Here is a 23,371-nt window from a genome sequence, read left to right as displayed (position 1 = left end):
TTACTATCAGTCATAAAATTTAACCTTCCTTTTAATTTTTCCTTGAAATCAGGAGAAAAGCACACAGAAAATCTGTAACACACTTTTACCATGCAGTAACACATTACTCTCCAAAGAGAAAGGATAAATTACTATATACCTATAAACAAATTGGAGAAAAAGGAAGGAGCTATTGCAGCTAATATTAAGTATTTGTAATCACAGTGGAAACAAACTTTTTTTCCTATTGTTCTTGCCTATTTGAACTTGGTGATTTATTTTCCAATAATTGGCGATGAACTGCAAATGATGGGTAGTCTGCATTGCTGCCCTGCTTGTTCTGTGGTGGTCTGGATGGTGTCTTGGTGGCAAGATCTTAATATGATAAAGCAGAAGCAGTTTAGTTTTAGCCTGGTTGGTTGTACTGTTGGAGCCACTGATAGCACTTGGTAATCAGGGTATGTTACAGAGCATCAAAGTGTACAGATTTGTAATTGCAGCTAGTGATGTCCTTACATTGTGGTTGCTTTGAGCTGAAAAATGTGAGTGAGTCACTAATTTAAGCATCAAATAAAAACTTGTGTTTTAAACTATTTAGAGAGTCACGTGAGAAAACTCTGCCTTATTTCTTTAAAACATGTAGTCTTATCTGAAGCATTGTCCTGAAGTCAGACCTGAGGAGTTTTTTTAGTTGGGTTTTTTTTGTCTTCTTTTTTAAAAATCCAGGTTAATTCTTTTCATATGGAATTTTTAATGTTGGATTTAAAACTCAATACTAGCCTATACTGATTTTTTTTGGTATTAGATCAAATCTGTATTTCCTCTAACTAAAAAAATACCTTGCACAGAAATAAATAAAATTTTGGAACTAAATTAAATAAAAAATAAATAAAATTTGGAAATAAAATACTGAGATGTTTGAGCTAATATAGAAATACTTCTAGTATAGAAGTGACAAAGTTGCACTTTTACTGGAGTAGTTTAAATTGTGATGTTGGTTTTCACTGTCTAAATGCTTCTTTAGTCATATATGTTGTTTGACAGAGCTGATTGTAAATGAGAAATAGTGCACTTGAAACAAATAATTTCTTTAAAATGGGAAAGCTTTTACTTAGCAACTGATCAGCAATATGCTGGTCTGCTGTACTTACACAGCTTTACTGCATAGTGGAAGAGAAAACCTGTGTATTATCACAAAGCCACTATGTTTGATCTGTCTGGAACTTATTTAGTGAGTAAGAATGTTAATTTAGTGTACACTGACTAAGATAACTAGTTGTCTGGGGGGGTCAAGGTACTGACTTCAGAGGCATTTCTGAACAAAGATGTTGCAGTTGGTGGGTGGATGGCACTGGTCTCAGCTGTTGTATGAGCTTGCATAAATAGTATCATCTCCACTTTAATCTTTCGGGTGTTCAGAGGTAGTGTGCATATTTCTGTTTAACCCCTGGACACTTGCTGGCATGCATGACCCTTTAACAATTCCTATCCCTCTGTCCATGCCTGGCACCTTGGCTCCAAAAAGTCTGGGAGGATAGCCAGTAATTTTGGAGTTTTTTGTAAAGAACATCTCTTTAACAAAAAGTCTTTTCATTTCAGCAATATACACTTTCTATTCTGCTTGTTACAGTAGTGTACAGCACAAGTCTGAAGTACTACTTGCATCTCCACTGTGCAATACTTACTCCTCTTTGTGTGCAGGGATCAGTTAAAAGATATTAAAACTGGTGATGATGGTTTCTGGACTTTGGCATCAGGAAAAAAAGCTTTTTTTTTTATTTCAAGAAACAACAAAGTTGGCTTTTAAGTTGTATTTTAGATAAGCATTTCATTTACTTTATCTTCAATTTTGAGAATGAAAAAGATACTTAAACCTTCAGTCTTCATGAATCTGTGTCTCTAAAATTAACATATGCCTTTTTCTCACCAATTTTTATATCTCTTCAGAGACATAATTTTAATAGAGTAGTTTTAAGGGTTATTTCTGAGGCTTGTGGATGTGGTGCTTTGGAGGGAGATATCCAAGACCTTTCAAGCATTTGAGCTTTCTGTGGATTCCTCTTCTAATTTTTTTGATGGGGAGAGAGGGAAAAGATGTAGTGGAGAGTGTTATTGCAGGTGTTGTTTTTGACAAACTTGTATCACTTTTGTTGCTATAAAGTTAATCATGATCAAATACCAACATGGTAAGTGTAGCAAATGCAAAGAAGGGCCAAAAAAAACTCCAGCGCGACCTGAACTGTTAGATAAATAGAAATAAGTGGAAAATGAATCTTCCCTGAAACTAATAACTGTAAAGGCCTGTGCACAGGGAGAGAAGGTAAATGGAAAGGCTGGGAAATGGTTTGCAGTAAGTTGGTTTCTATTTGTAGTGATGATCACACAGGTACCAGCTTCTATATTGCTCAAATACTCGAATTTCTTTTTTAAGGATGGAGCCCTGATGATTCCAGAAATGGTTCATCCAGTAATCTATTTTCCTGAAAGTTTGCCTTGTTCTAGTTTGTGTTAGATGGAACTGAAGTTGTATTAAAATGCTAATAGAAAAATGAAGGACACTGTAGGTGCTATTGCATTATTGGACACCTTTTAGTTATATTATTCCCCCTTATTTTTTTTATAGCAAACTTTGGCCTGTTCCATTCTAACGGCGTTGTTGAGCGAGTTCTCAAGTTCAAGTAAAACCAGCAACATTGGACTAAGCATGGAGTTCCATGGTAACTGTAAACGTATATTTCAGGTAAACTAGTTCTGTATTGATATATGCTACCTCTCTTTCTAGAATTTAAACATTGAGAAGCTGAAATACTTTGTTGTTGCAGGTGCAGTCAGGTACACTGTTTGCCTAAAATCATTTAAAAGGCCAGATACTGAAAATAATGCAGATACTGGCTACTTCAGGAAAATTGATAATGTATTTTTTAAAAACTTATATCAAAAAGGTGCAACCCCTTTGTGCTCATTTTATGAATGTAGAGCTACAGATCTTTATGCTGTTGGACTCTTTAATTCCTTGGCTACCAATTGCAAACAAAACGAATACTCTGTGGAACAATGATAGTCTTAAATATAGCTTTGGTTTAAAGCCAAGGAGAGCTATGTATGTATTTAAAAATATTATTGCAGATGGTGTAGTCTGGTTGTCTCAGATGTATTGTTTGGCCAGTCAGAAATGTTTTTGTGAAGGCATTGCTTTAAACTGACTGTTGTGGAACAAATTACCAACTTTTTTTCATGCCAAAGACCAACTCTTTTCTCCACCACTTATTAAAAACATATTGGTTTTTTATCTTTTAACGACTAGTATTTATGGGAGGATTTTTTCATAGTCTTTGCAAACGTAGTCAATTAATTTTGACAAAAGGGGGGTTCTCACAATTTCGGAGTATTTTCTGTATTTTAATGAAAAATACGGTGAAGCTGGAAATTTTTTTTCTCTTTGGAAAAGTATTTCTTGTTGATCAACGTTTCTAAATGTCTGAGATACTGAATGTATTGTGTTCGTCCTGACTGTAGGAGGACGATCTGCGGCAGATCTTCATGCTCACAGTAGAGGTACTTCAGGAATTCAGCAGACGTGAAAACCTCAATGCTCAGATGTCTTCAGTGTTTCAGCGTTATCTTGCACTAGCCAATCAGGTCTTAAGCTGGAACTTCCTTCCTCCAAATTATATCCTTTTCATGTCAGGCCCTTTTTTTCCCTTGACTTGCGTAACTTCTTGGGTGATGAGTAAAGTCTTTGTAAGGAGAGTAAACCATAAAACGTATAAACTTTTAAGTTTAGTCCTTGATTTATGTTTCCTTCCATTAGTGCTTTTTGTCTCCACCATGCTTACTAAGAGATGCTTACATATGGAAGCTGCTGTTCTTCATTAAAGTTTAAAAGTATTTTACATAAAAGAGAAAACAGAGCACCCCCGTTTTACAGGTTGATGGTCTGTCTGGTTGGTGCAGGGAACAGGAAACATGTAATTTGCTACTTCAGTGTAGAACCATATGAGGAAGAGTCTAAGCCCTGATAAATTTTTATGCAGAGGCCTGATCTGTCCTACTTCTCTCCCTCAGAGAAGAGGTAGGGACAGACAAAATGCCCCATCATGTAGGAATATGCATGTTCAACCAACTCCCCTCAAAACAACATGGTATATACTAGAACACAGAATAGAGTCTCTTCAGTCTGAAAAAAGTATTTGGTAGCAGAGAAAAGAAATGTCAACTTCATTTTACACAGGTGCCATTGCTTCTGTTTTGATATTTTTGAGATATATGCTGATCATTAGTCCAGAGAAAGGTGGAGTGGAAAGTAGAGAAGGAAATGGGAATCAGAAAGAGAAAGGGTCTTAGTGAAAGAGAGAAGAAAAAAAGATATAAAAATGTTCAGGCTAGACAAATATTGTAGAAATACTCAATAATACTCTGTATTTAATAGAGGTTTTAGACAGCATGACTGGTAAATCATTATAGTATCTGTTTTAATAGCCAGACTGCCTTTAAGAAGCTCAGCAAACTTCCCAAGAGCCAAATTTTTAAACTGGTTTATAAACTTTTTTCCTAAAACTTTTGAAATTGCTACCAAGTTATACATACTGCAGGAATCTTGATGTTGCTCTCAAATCCACTGTGAAGGATTTTTTTTTTGCTTTCCTGGTGTGACAGTCAGAAGGTGATATCTGTGTATTTTTGTTTTCTTTTAGTCTGTTCATTATGCAGCAGGCAGCAAAAGTAAATTTATTTGAAACTGGATATTCCTTGGTTCACATCTGTAAAGCAGAATGCCAGTTATATTGGCTTTAAGAAAGGTTCTGTGAATTAAAAGTAAATATCCCACTTCTATCGTCCCTGAAGTGGTTTGGCAGGGGTTCAGAGAGGAATTTAGCCCATGTGCCTATAAGATGGAGACTGTAGTCAAATTACTGCACTTTGGAAGTGGATTTGGGATTTGAAATAGAAAGAAAACGCTCTTGTATTGTGCAGTGGTGGTTCCATCTGAATTTTAGTCTGCCTCTGCACAAACTTCTGATGTAGTCCTAAATACAAAATCAAAGAATGTTAAGGGCTTGGAAGGGACCTTAAAGATCATCCATTTCCAACCCCCCTGCCATGGGCAGGGACACCTTCACCAGGCTGCTCAGAGCCCCATCCAACCTGGCCTTGAACACTTCCAGGGTTGGGGCATCCACAGCTTAACTGGGCAACCTGTTCCCATGCCTCACCATCCTCACAATAAGGAACTTCTTCCTACTATCTAACCTGAATTTCCTCTCAGTTTGTGCCCATTACTCCTTGTCCTATCACTGCAGTTCCTGACAAAGAATCCCTCTCCAGCTTCCCTGTAGGCCCCCTTCAGACACTGGAAGGTTGCTGTGAGGTCTCCACACAACCTTCTCTTCTGCGGGCTCAACAGTCCCAACTTTCTCAACCTGTCTTCATAGGGGAGGTGCTTCAGTCCTCTTACCAGCTGCATGGCCTCCTCGGACTTACTCCAACAGTTCTGTGTCCTTCTTATGTTGGGGACACCAGAACTGTAGTCAGTACTCCAGGTGGGGTCTCACAAGAGCCGAGCACAGGGAGAAATCACCTCCTTCAACCTTTTGGTTCAGCCCAGGAGGCAGTTGTCCTTCTGGGCTGTAAGTGCACATTGTTGGCTCATGTTGAGTCTTTCATCAACCATCACCCTTGAGTGCTTCTCTGCAGTGCTGCTCTTAATCACTTCTAACCTGTAGGTGTGTCTGGGATCTTAGAATAGTTTGAAAGTGAAGGCTGTAATTCTTCATGAGCTCTTTGTCCTAGTCTTTGCACTGGTGGAGCTATATGGATAGATTGATAGATACATGCAACCTATGGAGTCTTGGAATTCCAGCTTTCCTTTATATGTCTATATAATATGAAGTGATTTAGGTGCTAGTAAATAAATGTTACTAGAAATAGCAAAGCAAGCCATACTACTGCTTAAGGTTAATCGTTTTCTGCTATTTGGCCTTTAGATACTACAGCTCTTAAGCAGGTTCTGGCCATTTCTGGAAGCTGGACGGACCTAAGTGCTCTTGATGGATCCATTTCAAATATTTTTGTAATTTCTGATCCACCTGATACTGTCTTTTTGTTTTCTACCATTGGATGTTTCATTTTGCTGTAAGAATTACAGCACCAGCTTGCGTCTTCTTTCTTTATGTATCAACCTGTTTTCACAGAAGTTGGACCATCTTCAGTCATCCTTGAGAAAAGCTGGCCTTAGCTGCCAAATATTCAGTAACTATTGGGGTTTACAGTGCCATGTTGATTGTATTGTGGCATAAATCTTTTCCTTAAGATGACCTGTTTAACTGTTGATTGTTAGCTCATGGGCAGTGAAACTTAGCTTGGCTGTAGTTTCTAAATAGATAGCACATTATGTAAGAATGTAAGAATTGCTGTGTTGATTGATTGGTTAAAGTCCTTTTGGTGTCCTCTTTCTAAATCTTGACAGTACATATGCTGAAGCAATGGGCATAAATTTAATACTTGAAGCATGGAGTAAAATGATCCATTGTATTCTCAGATACAACTTTTTCCCTTCAGTTGGTATTTCCCCTGGCAAGATAGTATTGATTCTCAGTATTTCCTGCAGCATCACAGTAATCTGCAGCATATTTATGTAATCTTTAGCAAGATTCTTGTATCTCCAAAAAGGAGAAGTAACATAAAAGTGCATTAACCGTATGATGACTATTGCGAAGTGGCACATTGTGACTACTGCAAAGTGGCACCTTCAAATCCCCAAGCTGTTAGAATTGGATCAAAACATACCACTTCTCAAGAGTTCTGTGCTGTTATAGGAAAACTTGATAAGTGTTGCGTTGTTAAATGCAGCCTTGGACAGTGTTGCCACCAATTGCAAGAAAAGTTGCAGTAAGTCTGCATTGTCTATTGCTACCATGAAAGATGCATTCTGGAATACCCACCTCATAGGAGCAACAAAAGAAGAAGCTCTGTCACCTACCTAATTTCAAATTGGAGCTCAGTATTTTTAAATTATGTTGGGATGTAGTGCCTGCAGTAGGACGGACATGGCACAGTGACCTAGGAAACCTCCCTTCAGTAATGTGCAGTTTCTCCCATTTCATTTTCCAACGATCATCTATTGTTATTTTTATCTGCCACCTTGAGATATTAGTTTACCCGGTGTTTGTGGATGCTTCAGAGATAGTATCTTGTGGCATGTTGGCTTCTGTACAGTTTCTTTTTTCAGTGCTGTTACAGTATTGTTAAATGTTATTTACTCTGATGGAACTAGTTTTAACTGCATCTTTTCTTAAATGAATGTTTCGACTAATTAAGGAAGTACAGTTGATCAATACTAAAAAGTACAGCCCTCTCTTTTACAAAAGGTCCTTCAAGCATCTGACTTTTAGTACATTGTGAGTACCCAAAGTGTCCAGTTAAGAAGCTGAATGTTGTTGGGCTTTAATGCACATTGGCATGGACATACACATCCTGTGAAGTCAGGATAGAATTATAATTTTTATCATTTTACTTCCAGAGATATTTCTCTCGTCGTCTTGACTTTGGGATTTTTCTGTTCCTGGTAGCCATATTCTAGTGGACTTTGACTGAATGTCCTCAAACATAAAAGTTCTTTAACAGAACATTAGAATTGTGTCCAGCTGTCTCCCATCTACAGAAAGATGTCTATTATCTGTCATTAGAAGCTGTCATAGAAGTACTTATCCCTTATTCTTCAATGTATGGATTACAGTATATGAATAAAGAGATACTTGAGCCTTAGTTCTTTAGTGCCTGTACTTGCTTGGAGGCAAGCTGGCAAATTTTCAAGTGAATGTAGAATAGGGGATTTAAAATGCAGGTTATGTGGTTTGCACCTCGTGGTTTGCACTCTACTAATACACATCATTGCTGTTCCATTGAAATTGATGGTGCCACGGCAGTTGTATGAACTGACTGAAGTTTTTGTCTGATCTGAACATTTTTGTGTTCCTTGGCCACACAGTTAAAGGAAGAAAGCTCATCATATCTCTGTTTCAAAAGGTCTTTTAAACCTCAGGCCAGAATGAGACACCTGTCTGGAAGGTTCTGTGAACCATGTAGTTCTGCAGACTTTTAAGATTTGAACTCAGTCCAACCGAGATTGGTAGCATCTGTTGTGCATAATGGAAGTGCATGAAAACCACACAGAGCATTCAAGGTTGGTTTTGAGGAATGATTCAAGTTGGCATTGCTGCTGAAAAAGCATCCTGCCTTATCATCTCCCATGAGCATGATGCTGAGCAGGGAACCACCTGGCTGAAAATGTGGGGTTTTTTAGCAGGTTGTGGCCCCTGGTTTGATTTGTTGCACAACTACAGACATTATTCTACCTGTACAAAGGAGTGACAACACAGATTTCTTCAGCAGCATGGGCGCTTTCCATAGGCCTTTGTGTTTGTTAGCAGCCTGGAATTATCCTGAATTTACTGCAGCAGTCTGTTTTTATCTGAGAAATGAAGCATTGGGCCACTATCCTGTCTATTGTTTGGGATACAGAGCAAAAGTCAATATAACTGTACACTGTACATTTCATTCAATGTAAATGAAATTGCTGTATTTAAGAGAGCTGCATTTTACTCTTATCAGACTTTTATCACCTATCACTTTTAGGTGAAAACTGACCTGACTTTGAAATCCCTGATGTTTAGAAATTATTTCTAGGGCACTATGTATTTTCTTGTCAATCCTTTCTAGCAACTTTTTAAGATGACTTTGGGCAAACCCAAGAAGATTGGCAGATCTCCTGAATTCTGTCATAATTGCACTAAACATATTTGTATCGATGTTGAACTTTTTAACAATTAGTCTTTCATCATTTTGGTTTTCCTGAATGAATTCTGTAATCAGTTTGCAATGTAGGAAGGAACATCTTAAAAGCATGAATATCAGAAGAGGAAAAGAGACCAGGAATGACCTTTTTTATGAAAGGGAGCGGATATTGTGCTCTCTTGCCCCAGTGGTTTTACTTTTCCAGTTTTGCAGCGATGGTCACAACACCCTGGATGGCAGCTGGTGTGTGGTGGAAAGGTGTGACTCCTAAGCCACATCTGTGTGGCAGCCATTTGTGCACAGGTGCTTTAAGTGCAAGTTAGGCTGGAAGTGATCAGCTTGCATACCATAAGCTGCATAACCATAGCAGCAGAATGTACCAAGAGCTGCAGAATCCATATGGGTGGTCATGAGCCTTGGAACTGGCATGGCTCTGGAATCGGCAGGGTTTAAAATTAGCTTGGGTGTTCCTACACTTCCTACTCCTGTTCCTGCAATCTGAGTCCAGTGTCTCCATCACAAAGTATTGTTTCATTCTCGTGACTGTTAAGAATACTTGTGTTTAATAACATTTAAGCATATGCTCCTTGCCCTGGTTGCTGGATGTATTTGCTGAGAGTATGAGGTATGGAAAGGTCTGTGAAGGATTTCTCTATAGGGGGCAGCAATCCTCTGCAGCAGTTTTAGGCAGTTGCTCCTTAGACTCATCCCATGTGCTTGGCTCACTAGCTAGGAAGCCAGAGGAGGTCTTAAAAATCCAGATAAAATCAGTATTTAACATATCACTGGAGGGCAGGTAACTTTCTAAGGCAGTTTTTTATTTTTAAAATGCAAGTCTGTGACTGGCACAAAGTTGTCCAGAAATATTTCAAACAACAGAAGTAAAGTGATTAGAATAACTTTTAAGAAAGATATTCAGACCTTAACACTTCAGGATTTTTTCTTCCATTTCTGAGATTTTTTTTTTTTTTTTAACTTCTGTGCACAAACTTATGGATGGGGTTCTAGTAGAAGAAATCTCAGCTTTGATTTTTGAGTTCCAAACTTACTTCTTTGTGGAAATGAAATATTTTGATATTCATCTTCACCTATCAGTCCCTTCCTGGGACAGAGGCTATGAGTGAGAGGGAAACTACGCATTTGTTGGTCTTTTATTTTTGTTGCTTTAGATGCTCCTCCAAGAAACACATAAAACCTCAAACTTTTTTTTCTAAATCAGTTTTAAAATAAAAAATTTATAATGTATAAAATACTACTCTTATTTCTCCAGCTCATGAAACAAAACCAAGCATAGAGCTAATGTCTACATGCATAAATAGAGTCTTCTTTAACATTATGGTCTTCTCTTCTTCCTGTCTAGGCACTAATAGCCAGCATATGAGCCTTATCATACATGAAGGCATCTAATTATATTCTTATGCTTTTTAATAGAGTTTGGTTCACATCACTGAATAATCTGATTCATGCAGAAGATTCCAGTGTCTGAAGGAATCAGTGTCCTAAGTCTTGCCAAATGGGTGAAACATTGACATGCTTCTGGTAGCTGTTTGTTAGCCTGGATTTCCATATCATTCAAAGTGAATTGTATTAAGAGTTAGCCATTCCTCAGTAGACCTGGGAGTGTTAGAAACATTTGTATTATTACCAGAAGTGGTTTACAATTGTTTTTCATTTTAGAAACAAAAAAACCTGCAAACTGTCCAAGATGTCATAGTAGATTAATCTATGCTTATCATAAATCTATGTTGTAAGTCTAAATCATAAGCTTGAGTGCTTAGAAGAAAAATGTTATGCTTGTTCTGTACTTTTTTTTTCCTTTGTAAGTTTTGAGACGTAAGTTAATTTTGGGTGATGAAGAGTGCATTTGTCCTGTGTACACCCACGTACAAGGTAATTTAGTGCAATTTTTTTCAGGTTTGGCATAGCTAGACTGCTGTTACTAAGACCAAACCATAGCACAACATAAGCTGGGTTACTTCATGGCAGTAAGCATCTCCAAAGCCAGTTTCTGCTAATGTTTGCGTACATTTAGCACACGATGGAAAACGGGTGCAGATCTCCATGATAGGTGGAGTCAAAATTTGTAGTGTTCAGTGAACAGATATTTTACCCACAAATTGCCTATTGTCAGATGTGTCATTGGACCATTAGCATGAGAAACAGGACTAAAAATAACAGGATAGGGCTGCTGAATAGCGAGTCTTGTTAAAATAGTGACAGCAAACTAGCGCTTCTTTCATTCCATGTGAAAAGCATTTTGTAGCTGGTCCCCTCGTAGACTCAACCTAGCGAAGAGTAAATTCATTTTCAGAGACCGATAATGTGTTTATGATTGGCTTGGACATATTGTGGGAAGACAATAGCTTATTGGAGAGTCACAGCAAAGGACGTTCTTGTAAGTAAACAATTTTAAAATACCATTTTGACTAAAACATTCTAAATGGAAAGGAAAAAAGGCATAGCTTAATTTGCCAGATAAAATTAGTTTTTATTTAGAATATTACTCCTGATAAAGGATGCTTGCGTGTGATAATTTCATGCACTTTTTTTTTTTTAAGTGGGTAGAACCAAAGCATATTTGATCAATTAAATTGCATCAGTATTTCAGATGGAAGTAAAGTAGAAAATTCTGTGACTTTTAGTTTTTCGCCATCTGAAATAATGCAGATCTGGTATAGCTCAACATACATTGATAATTTTGAAAATTGTGAAACTGGCTTTATTTTGCACTAATGTGAAAACCCCTGATTGTTCTTACGCAGCGTAAGGTGCTGACAACAGTCCTGGGCACATACCACCAGTGAAGGTCCACTTGGTACTGTACTGTGGAAGAAGTCCCTTTTTTGGAATATGGTTTTGCACAGTGTCATTAGGAATTTTGTTTTGTGGCAGAACTCAGAAGACAAGTATAAATAAACTGAAACTGTGCATCCTGCTTTGTGACACAATTTTTCATACTAAACTACGTGCTTGTTTTAAATATTGTTCCCTTAAACAAAACCCATCAACAGTTATGGGGTCTACTGTTTTGAACAATACCATTGTAAAATTTATGTGCTTCTAGACATAGAATTAGTTTCTTACACACTTTTTTTATCGCACTGGGTTACTTACAGTACAAAAGGTAATGCCGTTCATTACCAGTAAGTAAATTACGTGCAGCTGAACATGCTGTTACTTACTCTGATGGTTGGGTTAGAAAGGGATCAAAGAGGATAATCTGGGTTTAAGAAAGACAAATAAAACATTAGTAAAACTGCTTTAACTTAGCAACTATTACTTGAAATGGGTGGTGTCACAAAGGGAAGTACTTCCAAAAATTTTTCATAAAAACTGTTGTGTGATCAGACTGACAAAGAATTGAACCTGTTTGTTTAAATGTTTTTGCTCATGTCTCTGTTTTTTCTGTACTAGAACATTTGCAGAATTTTGTAAATTAAGTTATGCGTGGTGGGAGCTGAAATGAGTGTAGCAAAATTGTCTTTACAGCCTGCACATTTTTCATAGGCGTCTCTCACAAACATGTTTAGTATGACAGTGCCTTGTGCTGACTTGTGCTTTTGTTCTTCTCAGTGTAATTAGAAAATGTAGATTAATGCAGGGCTAACATATCTGCATTCTGTGACACATATCTGGCTATTTAGAAAAATAAGATATAGATTTCAGTGAGCTATCTTTAGCTATGGTAAGGCCTTTTTAAAAGCTGCCAGGAAAATTTTTTAGAAAATTATTTTCTATTTTGCATAAATTTTAACACCTGTTAATTGCGGTTGCTTTTTTCCCTTCTCGCTGTGTCACATTAGACACCCTGGTTATCAAAGTGATCGTATCACTATGGTATGTCTCATAATTACGATCAAACTGTTATCTAACATTCCTGGAGCATTCTTTTTTTCAATACTTAATACCTTTTATTCCTTGGCCTCATGCATGAATTATGCTGTGTATGTGAAGAGGCTTAAAGTTTGTTTCCATTACATTCTTTCTGAATGGATCCTGTTGTATCTAGGATTTTTTAAAAGCCAAGTAGGAATGTTATTGTTGACCTTGACACCAGATAACTGGGCAGACATTATATAGCTATGTTTGAATCCTCACAAAATGTGATGCTAAAGCCAACAGAATCCTGGCGCGAGACCCTCCTGGACAGCAGAGTTATGGAGCTTTTCTTTACAGTAAGTTTCTTTCTTCAACTTTCATAGTCCAGACCACAGGGAAAGCAGCTCCTTCCTGTTCTAAAACTGTATTGTCGGACTCTTCCTTTTGCATCAGGTAGGACTGATTCTGTTCACTTCACCTTGCTTATTGAAGCAGACAGAAGTATTGTCTTTTTCGTAGGGTACTGAATATGTATTTTGTCTATTAATTGCTTTAAATTGATGACTACTAGCAACAGAAAAAGGCTTGTAGTTATCTAAACTTTTATACATTTAATACTTCTGGGCATGTACTCGTCAGGCAAAACAAAGCACGATGAGCAATAGAAGAGTAGTGACTCTTTCAGGTAAGGTGTAACAGCTCTCAGAAAAGATCAAACGAACAGTATGTGTTCGCTGATATTATAGCATTTGCTCAACAGAACAGCTGAAAATAAGTCATGTAGTTGTAGTTTTCTAGCCAGTTTCAGCATACAGAATTCTGCATCACTTTTCTCAGCACAAAGGAAATCCATGCAAGTTAAAATGGAGTAAGTCAGGAGGGCTGTGGAAGAGGTAGTGTTGGGCGAACGTAATATTCAATTTCTGTAACTTAAAAGCCCCACAATATTAAAAATGGATAGAACTCGTGTTGTTTTATTTTTACAGCTGTTGGGAGAAGTTTGTAGTCATTGCTCAGCCAGGACTTACTGCAGCAGCAACATATATTGGCTTATAAATTCATTTGCTATGCAATTTGACTTAGGTTACATCTCTTGGGATCTGAGAATTCAGCATTCTCAGTTTTTTTTTCATTTTTGCAAAGCAGAGAAATGTGCTCAAAACTTGGACGAAGTTGTTATAATACAGTGTAGATGTAACTCTCCAGTGCTGCTTGACAGTATGTGTTTGGATATATGTCCTTACTTGATAGGATTTTTGATAAATTTAAATTTTTATTTTTATATTTTTTACTGCAAGTTTATCCAGCAGTTTTGAAAAGGTAAAAAAAAAATCACTGGCAGAACTCTCAGCAGCTACACACAATCTGAACAGCTGTCTAGACTATCCAGACAGTTGCTACTGTCAGCTGTGAATCTCCACATGCAAATAACTTTTTGGCTTACATGTTAACCCTTCTTTGTTTAACAGTATGAAGTTGTTAGAGTTGCATATCTGTTTCCTTGATTGGTTTACAATTACTTATTTGTGATAAGAAAAATACTTTTAATAATATGCAGATTTGTTTTAATACATTTATGTTTTACTTAAGAGTAACAAAGGCTCGCCTGTATTCTATTATTTTTGAATGAACACTAGCCAGGGCAGTATGCTGTCAGTTCTGGTTTTAGATTCCTGATTTGCAATGGTTGAGGCTTGCAGCAGTAGTTTGCTGTTTGAAGTAATGTAAGTAAATGGTAATAATTTTTATTCATTTATGTGATCTGAGAAATTTTAATAACCTTGCAAAAGTTGGCAGGCAGGACTGCTATGTTAGAATGAGAGCCTTCATTTCTAATCTCAGCCTCATGTGGGACATATATTAGGAGGGGTATTTCTGTTGCAGGGTTTGTTTTTCCTGCTAGTTTGATCTTTCAGGGATTAACTGTGCAGCTAATCCAACTAGTTATGAGTTAGGTGAACTTGCAACTATAACACCACAGAGGAATGGTTAGTGTTTTAATGTAGTTTTTGGTATAATATTGCTGAAATAATTTAGCTAAATTTTGCTTCTGGGTGAAAAAGTTACTTTATATTTTTTTGTTTATTTATTCAATAAATCTTCTGTGAATAAATAGGCATGAGCCTAAAAAAATTATTTAAATCCATACTTGACTGATTAAAATAAGTATGTGAGAATATGTTTACTGAAATAGTAAGATTCAAATGTAGAAAGTCTCAATGACAAAAATGATGACATAAGAGTTTGCACAAATAGAGGAAGATTACTGTTGGCCTTGTATAATATAAGGGTGTTGCCAAGGAAGTGATGCATTCATTTTTGTGTATGTCTTCAGTGTTTACCTCTGCTAAAGAAGCATCTATATAATCTTGATTGAACTTGTTGACTAACTTTAGCAAGACTGTATAGCCCAGGCATAGTTAGCATAATAGAGATGACTGTCATTATTGCTGTTTTTAGAAGGAGCAGCATGTCTGACTGACTGGCATCTGTTTCTCTCTTTAAGACATAACATTCAATAGACAGTTCAATTTTCAACATGTTGATGAGCCTTAACTAAATGTTTGTTTCAGTGAGTTAATTCAAGGCTTGAGATTGTGTGAGCTGAGTCACGATGTTTGCCATGGTTTAGGGAGTTGCAGAAACCCTTGTATTTCAGACTGAATGGAAGTTATAGTAAGCTTTTTTTGGTGTGTGCTCTTTTGGATTGAGAGCCATGTGACTGTTGTAAGAACACCCTGTTTTCATGTATTATTAACTACCTCACTTCCTGAAAGGTACATAGAAAAATCAGAGAAGATACAGATATGGCCCAAGATTCATTACAGTGCCTGGCACAGCTGGCGTCTTTGCATGGGCCAGTCTTTCCTGATGAAGGTTCACAAGTTGATTACCTGGCACACTTCATTGAGGGATTACTGAATACTATCAATGGGTATGTATGCCTGCTCTCTAAATTTAGATGGCATCTTTTAATCTTTAGTTTGGACTGTAGCATATCTGTGTGGAGAAGTGGTATGGCTTGCTTATTTCTGGATATAATTTGTGCTTACTGTTGGATTGCTTAAATTGAGAAAGAGTAGTTTAAAGTAGGTGGGGCTTATTATGAAATAGATTTATTGATTGAATGTGTATCAACAAAACCAATTCCCTTTTAGCAATTTTCTTAATGGCAAAAACCTGTTATTTCTATCTATAGAATTGAAATAGAAGACTCTGAAGCAGTGGGAATTTCCAGTATTATCAGCAATCTGATAACTGTATTTCCTCGCAATATTTTAACGGCCATTCCAAATGAACTTTTCTCTTCATTTGTTAACTGCCTTGCACACCTCACCTGTTCTTTTGGAAGAAGTGCTGCCTTGGAAGAAGTGGTAAGTAACTGCTCTCAAAAAAAATGGGTAGCCTTTTTTGCTTCTATTTGTGATAAGCATAAGTGACATGAGAATTTAGGTATTTTGTTAATAACTGTTGTGAATTCAGTGGTTTCAGGTATTTCTGAAATCACATATGAGAGGATTTTCTTTTTATTTCACACAACGTAATGAACATAATTACACACTGCGTGCATCTTTCAGACTTTGTTTCAGACTTCGTTTTGATTTAAAGCACCTCTTAAGTTTTTAATTTTAAGTGAATGGATTCATTTAAAATATTAAAGTTTTAAGTATTGCTGACTTGCTGTTGTAGGACTCCTCTGGAAACTGTTGTAGATAGTGAACAAGCTGCAGTCCTGAAAGTTTAAAATGACTACATGAACATATGGACAGACTGTAACTTAACTGCTGCCTAGAGTTCTGAGTCAGGAGTTTCTGTTTTAAGTGAATGTAGCCATTAAGGTCTGTTGTTAACATCATACTTCTGAGCTGTTCAGATCATCCCTTCGTTGCTGACACAGTTCAAATGGTAATTGTGCATACAAATCTAGCACAGGAATTAAGAGGATTTTTTTCTTTCAAACTTTGGTTGTAACATTAAAGATCAGTTGGCAAAGCCCAAGTGTTCTGCTCCTAAAAGTTGCATTGGAAATAAAAACTACCAAGGACACATAGTTTAAGGAAAAAAAAAAGTAAGAATTAAGGTGAGTAATCTTGCACTTAAGCTATTTATGTGCAGTGGCTATAGATTTAAAATGAGACTATCAAAATACTAGCCAATATTTCCCCACTATCATAAGAAAGTATGATTTTTTTTTTTTCTGTTTTGACAGTTTGGTGTAGTAACAGAGGTTATTTACCTGAGTTTGAAAATAATTGTAGAAGTATTTAGTTACAAAGTTGATGGATGTGTTTCTTTACCAGAGAGCACAGGTGTATTAATTAGCATGCATTGAAGAACATTAGATGTGTCTTCACTGCAAGGTTAAAATTTATTTTATTTATTATATTAAGTGCTTAACTTACACTTTTCATTTTTTTCATTTCTTAACCAAAAAATTGGTGTTTAAATTTAGAATCTAAAATACAGCTCCTTTCCAAACCTCACTGGTCAAAGTTTGTATGCTTTTGAGGTTTTCTAGTAGAATATTGAATATGTATTCTGGTGCTCACCAATACATCTAGAAATGCTCCTGAAGCCTTTATAAGATTCAGCAAAACCATAGGCAGCTATCATTTAAATTCAAAGGAACTAAAGGGAGCGTCTTGTTACTTGAGAACTGGAATACACAATCATGTTTAATGAAAACAGCGCTTAACATGGTGCCATTTAAAACACTTAATCTCTCAGCAAGAGCTTACACTAACTTGTACCACTGTCTGGTGCAATGATACAGCGTGCTGTGCCTGTAGAAGTACTACTTTGCATCCCTGAAAACAATCTTTTGGCTGAGGAATGTCCTAGCCACAGCTAATGTATTCCCCAAGTTTCTTTTAGAATGCGTGCAGTGATGCTTTCTGTGAGCTCATGTGCTGTCTGTAATGAAGAGCTTTCTGATAGATAAAATACTCTGTGTGTTGAGCTCAGTAGAATCCTCAGGTAATATTGCTGGAGCTTTTCAGAAATACAAAATGCAGCAGAACACAGGCGGGTGTACTCCATAAGCTTTGCTGGTTGGTAAAGCTGTTTTCCCCATATTTCTGCTTCTTCATATGCCAGCAGAACTTACCATGTGAACATGGCAGAAACAGCTAGGGGGGCTTCTTGTGCCTGACGGGGAAGACCTACTATGAAAACTGTCAAAATATGGAGGTCCTGAATCAAAATATGCAAACCACTGCAAAGCATCTAATACTGATTTTCAACCATGGGAAAAACTCCACAATCCAAACATTATGTTCAAATGCTTCTTTTGCTTTAACCTGCTCGTTGGGGTTGGGGAGATCAGCTGAAGGAGGTTGAAACATTTGCCTGAGCAGCTACACTGGTGGACAGAGGGCAGTAAGCTTCAGCAGTGCTGAGGGTTAGTTTATGGGGCAAGGTGGACCAGTAATCTCTGCCTTTAATGGCACTGGGTGTGTGAGAAGATGCTCATCCACAGCTGTGCTCTGCCATGCTCAACACTTAATGCTTATGCAGAAGTAGAATCAAATAGTCCACCTGAATTAGTGAAGAGTATGAACAGGATGTTGGATGAGAAGTCAAATAAAAATTGTATCAAAGGCTTCTTTTTCTCAAAACAAATATTAATGTGCTGTTCCTGTTTAGTGATATTTTTAAAAATATCATGTGATGACAGAGACCATTCTGAATTTAGTCCCCTTGCTGTGCTTCCAACTCTTAGCAGCTTCTTGCTGCTTGACCAACTTTCAGTATTTTTTCTTTAAAGGGTCAGACAGCTAGGAAGGAAGAAGGACCAAATTTCTTTTTGTTTCCCATAGAGGAAATAAGGAGGAATTAAGAATCTTTGCTTTATATTTACTGGGATTATCTTGCCTCTCCTGAAGATCTGAGTTCTGATCCATCAGAGTGATTCAGCTCCCAGTCGACAGCACGGCACTTTGCCTGCATGACATCTTTGGTAGCCTAGCTGTAGCTAATTTGAAATAAGGACTGGGACTTTTTAGTAAGGTTTCTTTGGAACCAGATTGGTTCAATATGGATAAAATCTCCTTACTGTTTGGGCATTTATTTTATGGAGGCACTTGTTAGTCTAGATTGCTTATGAGAATATCTCCAAGTGTTAATTTTTCTTCATGGCATTAACTTCTTTAGTACCTTTTCAAATAAATGAATTGGATATATTTGAGGGTATTTTGTTGTTCATAAAAACATGTCTGTTTGTTTATGCTCTCAATTATTAAAAATTATTAAAAGTCATATATGTAAGTTATATATTTACATATATTATGTACGTTTCAAAATTCTTCAGGATTGAATGACTGTCTCTAAATTTGTGTGTCCTTTAGCCAAGTTTTAGAAAGACATGTTGTGGTGTCCTTCCTAAATTTATGACTTATGTTAGTGTTGAATACAATTTTGCCTCTCTCCTTGTCATCTTCAGGTTTTGTTTTCACAATTGCATCAGTATGTCCCCTATTTTAACTTCTGGAAATATGACAGCTTTGCAGTTACAAAAGGATGCTGTGGAGCTATCTTGGAATGCTTCCAATGTGATATTAATTTTTCCTCTTAATCAGTCATCCAGCCAGTGTTTTCTTTTCCTTGCCTGTTTATCCAACCGTGTTTGTAACTTCACTGGAAGTCAGGAATTCTTGTGTCTGGAGCACGATTAAGGCCTTAATATCTCTTTATTTCATCATTGAACCATTTTACTAAGCTCTGCTATCTCAGAGTAACTTCTGTGAGCCATCCTGTAAGATTTCCTCTAAGAAATTTCGCAGGCTGTTTATCTATACAGTCATGCTGAAGTTATTTGAAGTTGGATGTATTTACAAACGTTCAATTTTTGCATCAAAACAAAAAGTTGATAGTTACATTAAAAATATTTTTAAAATAAATTGCCTCTTTGCTGTTTGGATTCTTTAGTTTTCCTGCAACTTAGGACTTCGTTTTTCAGATAAGGTATTTCCTTTTGCAACTTATGTACTATATAGAAGCACATGAATAATTAAAACCAAGAAGCATCAGTTGAAATGCACTAAGTAATTAGAGTTGCAGGCTTATTCTGTACAAATTAATTGGGTTTTGGTTTGTTCCTAGAACAAGAAGTTGTGATTCATCATCAAAACTGGCTACCTGTAAATAAGGTTTCTTGAACACTTGCAGTCTTGCAGTGATTTCCTCTGGAACAGAGAATCATTGTCTTTTCTCTCTATTTCAGAAATAGTGGAATACCTATAAATCTATCTGCAATATCAGGTGAAGAGAAATAGCTGAACACATTGACAGGTTTTTAAAGCTTAGCAGACATGAAAGCTGCAGTGACCTTTTCAATGCATTCCATCAGTTCACTCTGATATTTTCTTGGCTGTCCTTAGATCGGTTTTGTGTCTGGTTTTTTTGTGTTTGTTTCAACAGTACATGAACATCTGAAAAATAATGATGAATATAAGTATGTTCCTCTGGTTTAGTTTAGAAATTAGATTTTTTATTTGTTTTTGGTTTGTTTTCCATCTCTTACAGCTTGACAAAGATGACATGGTATATATGGAGGCATATGATAAGTTGCTGGAATCTTGGCTTACTTTGGTCCAAGATGATAAACATTTCCATAAAGGTTTCTTTACCCAACATGCTGTTCAAGTCTTTAATTCCTACATTCAGTGCCATCTAGCTGCTCCTGATGGCACAAGGAATTTGGTAAGCCTTCATTGTAGTAGTTTTTGATGATAACATACAGTAACTAGCCCATGTCCTTTGGTGTATGTATATTACGTAGCTCAAGGCAGCTAGTATAGAATTGCCATTTGTGACTTTGGAAATAAAAAAAATGCTGAACTTGTTACTCATTTGTGATTTCCCAGTCTGTTTCTCTCATTCTGGAGAGGAACTAAAGGAATGCAAAGTTGGAAATCGCTTAAAAAAAAGAAAATAAGTAAACTTGTAACTCAAATCGATGTGTATCTTGTTCTTTCCACAAATAGTGACTAAACTTTTGACCTTCCTTCTGGATTAGAGTTCTGGTTAAAATCCTCAGTGAAATTGGGGGCCCTTTTTATGATTGTTGCCTCCCATGCACTATCTTCAAAATATAATTGACGTGCATAAATACCTGAAAAAATGTAGAGTGACTATGCTCAAAGTAGAAGAAACTTGGAATATCATGTAGTCATTTTGGATAAAATAAATTCCCAGTTGAGCTTTTGAACAGTTGACTATCTAGAGAAAACTTAAAAGTACATCAAGTATCTCTTGAGCCATTGAGAAAGAAAGGTGATTAGTCCATTTGCCAGGAATCTGGATCTTACTAAAACAGATTCTTATGCAGAAAGCTGGATGTAAATGTTGGATGAATTAGTTATTGCATAGATTCAATTCAATAACTGTATAAAATCTCTCTTTAATTTGATGCTGTGCAAAGACCTCAGAGGTACCTCGTTCTGAAAAGAGCTGTGTAAAATGTAATTCTGCTATCTCAATATGTAACAGATGGTAATAACAGTGCCAAAACTGAGAGAAGTATTTCACAAGAGAACTTTGAATTCATATCAGGCGGTCTTGACATAACTTGTATACACAGGTTAATTCATGTCATTCTGTGAGATAAGTCATTTATCCCATGGGTAACCTTTAAAAGCCACAGCTGGCATTTTAGAATGCTTCTTGTTCAATATCAAAGCGGTAACGGGAACTTTCAGTCTCTGCTTTGAGAGCAGAGGCTCACCCTTCAGTAAACAGCTGCAACTTTGAAGTTGACAAAAAAAAATGATTTGCTGGGTTGCATAAAGGAAAGATGGGTTAAAAGCAGTTTGCATAAGGAGTTGTGTGTGGATTCAGTTTTCCAGGGCCTCTATAGAAACAAAGCAGACTGATAGCTTTCTCCGCCTCTTCTATTTTACTTTGTTACTTGCATAAATTTTATGATTATTTAAGAGATAAGAAACACTTTTAGTATTTATACTTGGTTTCTGCATATCATGGTTCATCTCTTCAAGGAATAAGGTCTGATTATAATTTAAATAATTTTATAATGCAACCAAGATAAGTTTTGAGAAATTGAACAGTGCAACTCCTGCATCAGCAAGAAATAAAACTGAGATCATCAGGATTATTAGTCTGCTATTTACTGAGATTATGGCATTTACTTTTAAGGTACTTTTTTTAAAATTTAGTGGTACTTTTTAAACTACTGTGTCCCCTCAAACAGTAGGTTCGGGAAAATCTTTAATGAAAGGGCTAACATTCATTTCATCATGAAAAATACTGCCTATTATGTGATTAATGTAAGATCTCAGACAACTGAGAACTACTGAAATGTTAGCAAATGAACTGAATGTGGCATTTTGCTAATGAGTTTGTGAAATACTGATTTTAAAACAGTATGAACCCATGTTGACTCTGTTTAACTCTTCTGTGTCTAATTTAGTACAAGTCTGTTGTTCATATATGCAAATTACCTTGCAGAAAATTGTGGTGATAATGAATTTAACAAGTATGACCCTAACTGGTTGCTTCTAATTTTGTTGAAATAACCAAAGACTGCCAATGGTGTGGCCTCTCGGGAAGAAGAAGAAATAAGTGAGCTGCAGGAAGATGATAGAGACCAGTTCTGTGACCAGTTGGCCAGTGTGGGCATGCTGGGGAGGATTGCTGCAGAGCACTGCATACCTCTTCTCACAAGGTAAGTACAAAGAAAGTAGTCACAAATGCAAATCAATAAAGCTGTCCCATAGGAAAAGCCTGAATTTGCCAAAACAGTTTAAAAACATTGAAGCTACTTTCTTGTTATTTGTCCACAGTTTGTTAGAAGACCGAGTGACAAGGCTCCATGGACAGTTGCAAAGACATCAGCAGCAGTTACTTGCCTCACCAGCATCAGGTTCAATTGACAATAAAGTGCTTGATGACCTGTATGAGGATATTCATTGGCTTATTTTAGTTACAGGTTAGTGAACAGCTTTAAATAGTACTTATTCCAGTAGTCTTACTGCAGCTGGAACACCTCAGGAAAAAAAAAAATCCCTGTATATCAACTACTCTTGATTGACTATACATTTTATCCCTTACGATGATTTCATCTTACATACAGGACTTGCAAAGTCCTTGTCTTTCTATCATCTGCTTTGTGTAACAGGAATACTATCTCTAATGATTACCTCATGTAAAGGTTTCATCAATGTCCGTTGGAAACTCCTGCAACTAATTTTGTTACAGTTTTTTTGAGTTGTGTTATCAGTCAACCTATTCAAGAAATTAGTCCGTTCATGGTATCAGTGGTGTTGTGTGGGTGCACATGGCTTTATAAGGGAACCAACATGAGATCAGGGTAATGGTGGTACTCAGTGGTGACAGATAATCAAGTAAGTTCTAGAATTTCTCAGTGCTGATGATCTATGACCTGCCATTTTGTTATGTTTCAGGGAACTTGAATTTAGAACCTTTTTGGGCTTGATTTTTAGATGGAAATATTTTATTTTAAGTTGGCAAACATAATAACAATTAAAGATGGTCTGTACTTTGCTAGGAGAAATGTATAATACATGAAATATTTTGTGGTACTTTTTTGAAGATCTGATGTTTTAGTTGCTCTCAGATGTTGACATGAATGTGATTATAATATTTTTGTAACACTGTGAGATGGAGTTTGTAGCTCACAGATGGTTATGAGCTCAGATATTGAAGACTACAACTAAAGCTGGAATCAATATTATCTAGAGCCCAGAGTATTTTATGAAAACACATGCTTCACCTGATCTGCAGTTGCTAGGCGAGGAAAACT

The 23,371-nt window shown here is 36.6% G+C and overlaps 1 protein-coding gene across 1 annotated transcript in view; it reads left to right on the top strand.

Annotated features, from left to right (window-relative positions):
* The window catches only part of XPO4 (exportin 4), an 83,448-nt gene that overhangs the window by 36,029 nt on the left and 24,048 nt on the right, over positions 1 to 23,371 (top strand). The window contains exons 5-12 of the mRNA XM_048294828.1: positions 2,603 to 2,719; positions 3,496 to 3,649; positions 12,835 to 12,947; positions 15,369 to 15,526; positions 15,791 to 15,965; positions 20,116 to 20,292; positions 22,131 to 22,273; positions 22,392 to 22,537. Coding sequence (XP_048150785.1) covers positions 2,603 to 2,719; positions 3,496 to 3,649; positions 12,835 to 12,947; positions 15,369 to 15,526; positions 15,791 to 15,965; positions 20,116 to 20,292; positions 22,131 to 22,273; positions 22,392 to 22,537 — 1,183 coding nt within the window. The remainder of the gene's footprint in view (positions 1 to 2,602; positions 2,720 to 3,495; positions 3,650 to 12,834; positions 12,948 to 15,368; positions 15,527 to 15,790; positions 15,966 to 20,115; positions 20,293 to 22,130; positions 22,274 to 22,391; positions 22,538 to 23,371) is intronic.

The sequence above is a fragment of the Corvus hawaiiensis genome, chromosome 2 (assembly GCF_020740725.1).
Source record: "Corvus hawaiiensis isolate bCorHaw1 chromosome 2, bCorHaw1.pri.cur, whole genome shotgun sequence".
NCBI classification, from domain to species: Eukaryota; Metazoa; Chordata; class Aves; order Passeriformes; family Corvidae; genus Corvus; species Corvus hawaiiensis.
The sequence above is the reverse complement of the archived record's forward strand: the minus strand, read 5'-3'. Positions and strand labels throughout refer to the sequence as shown.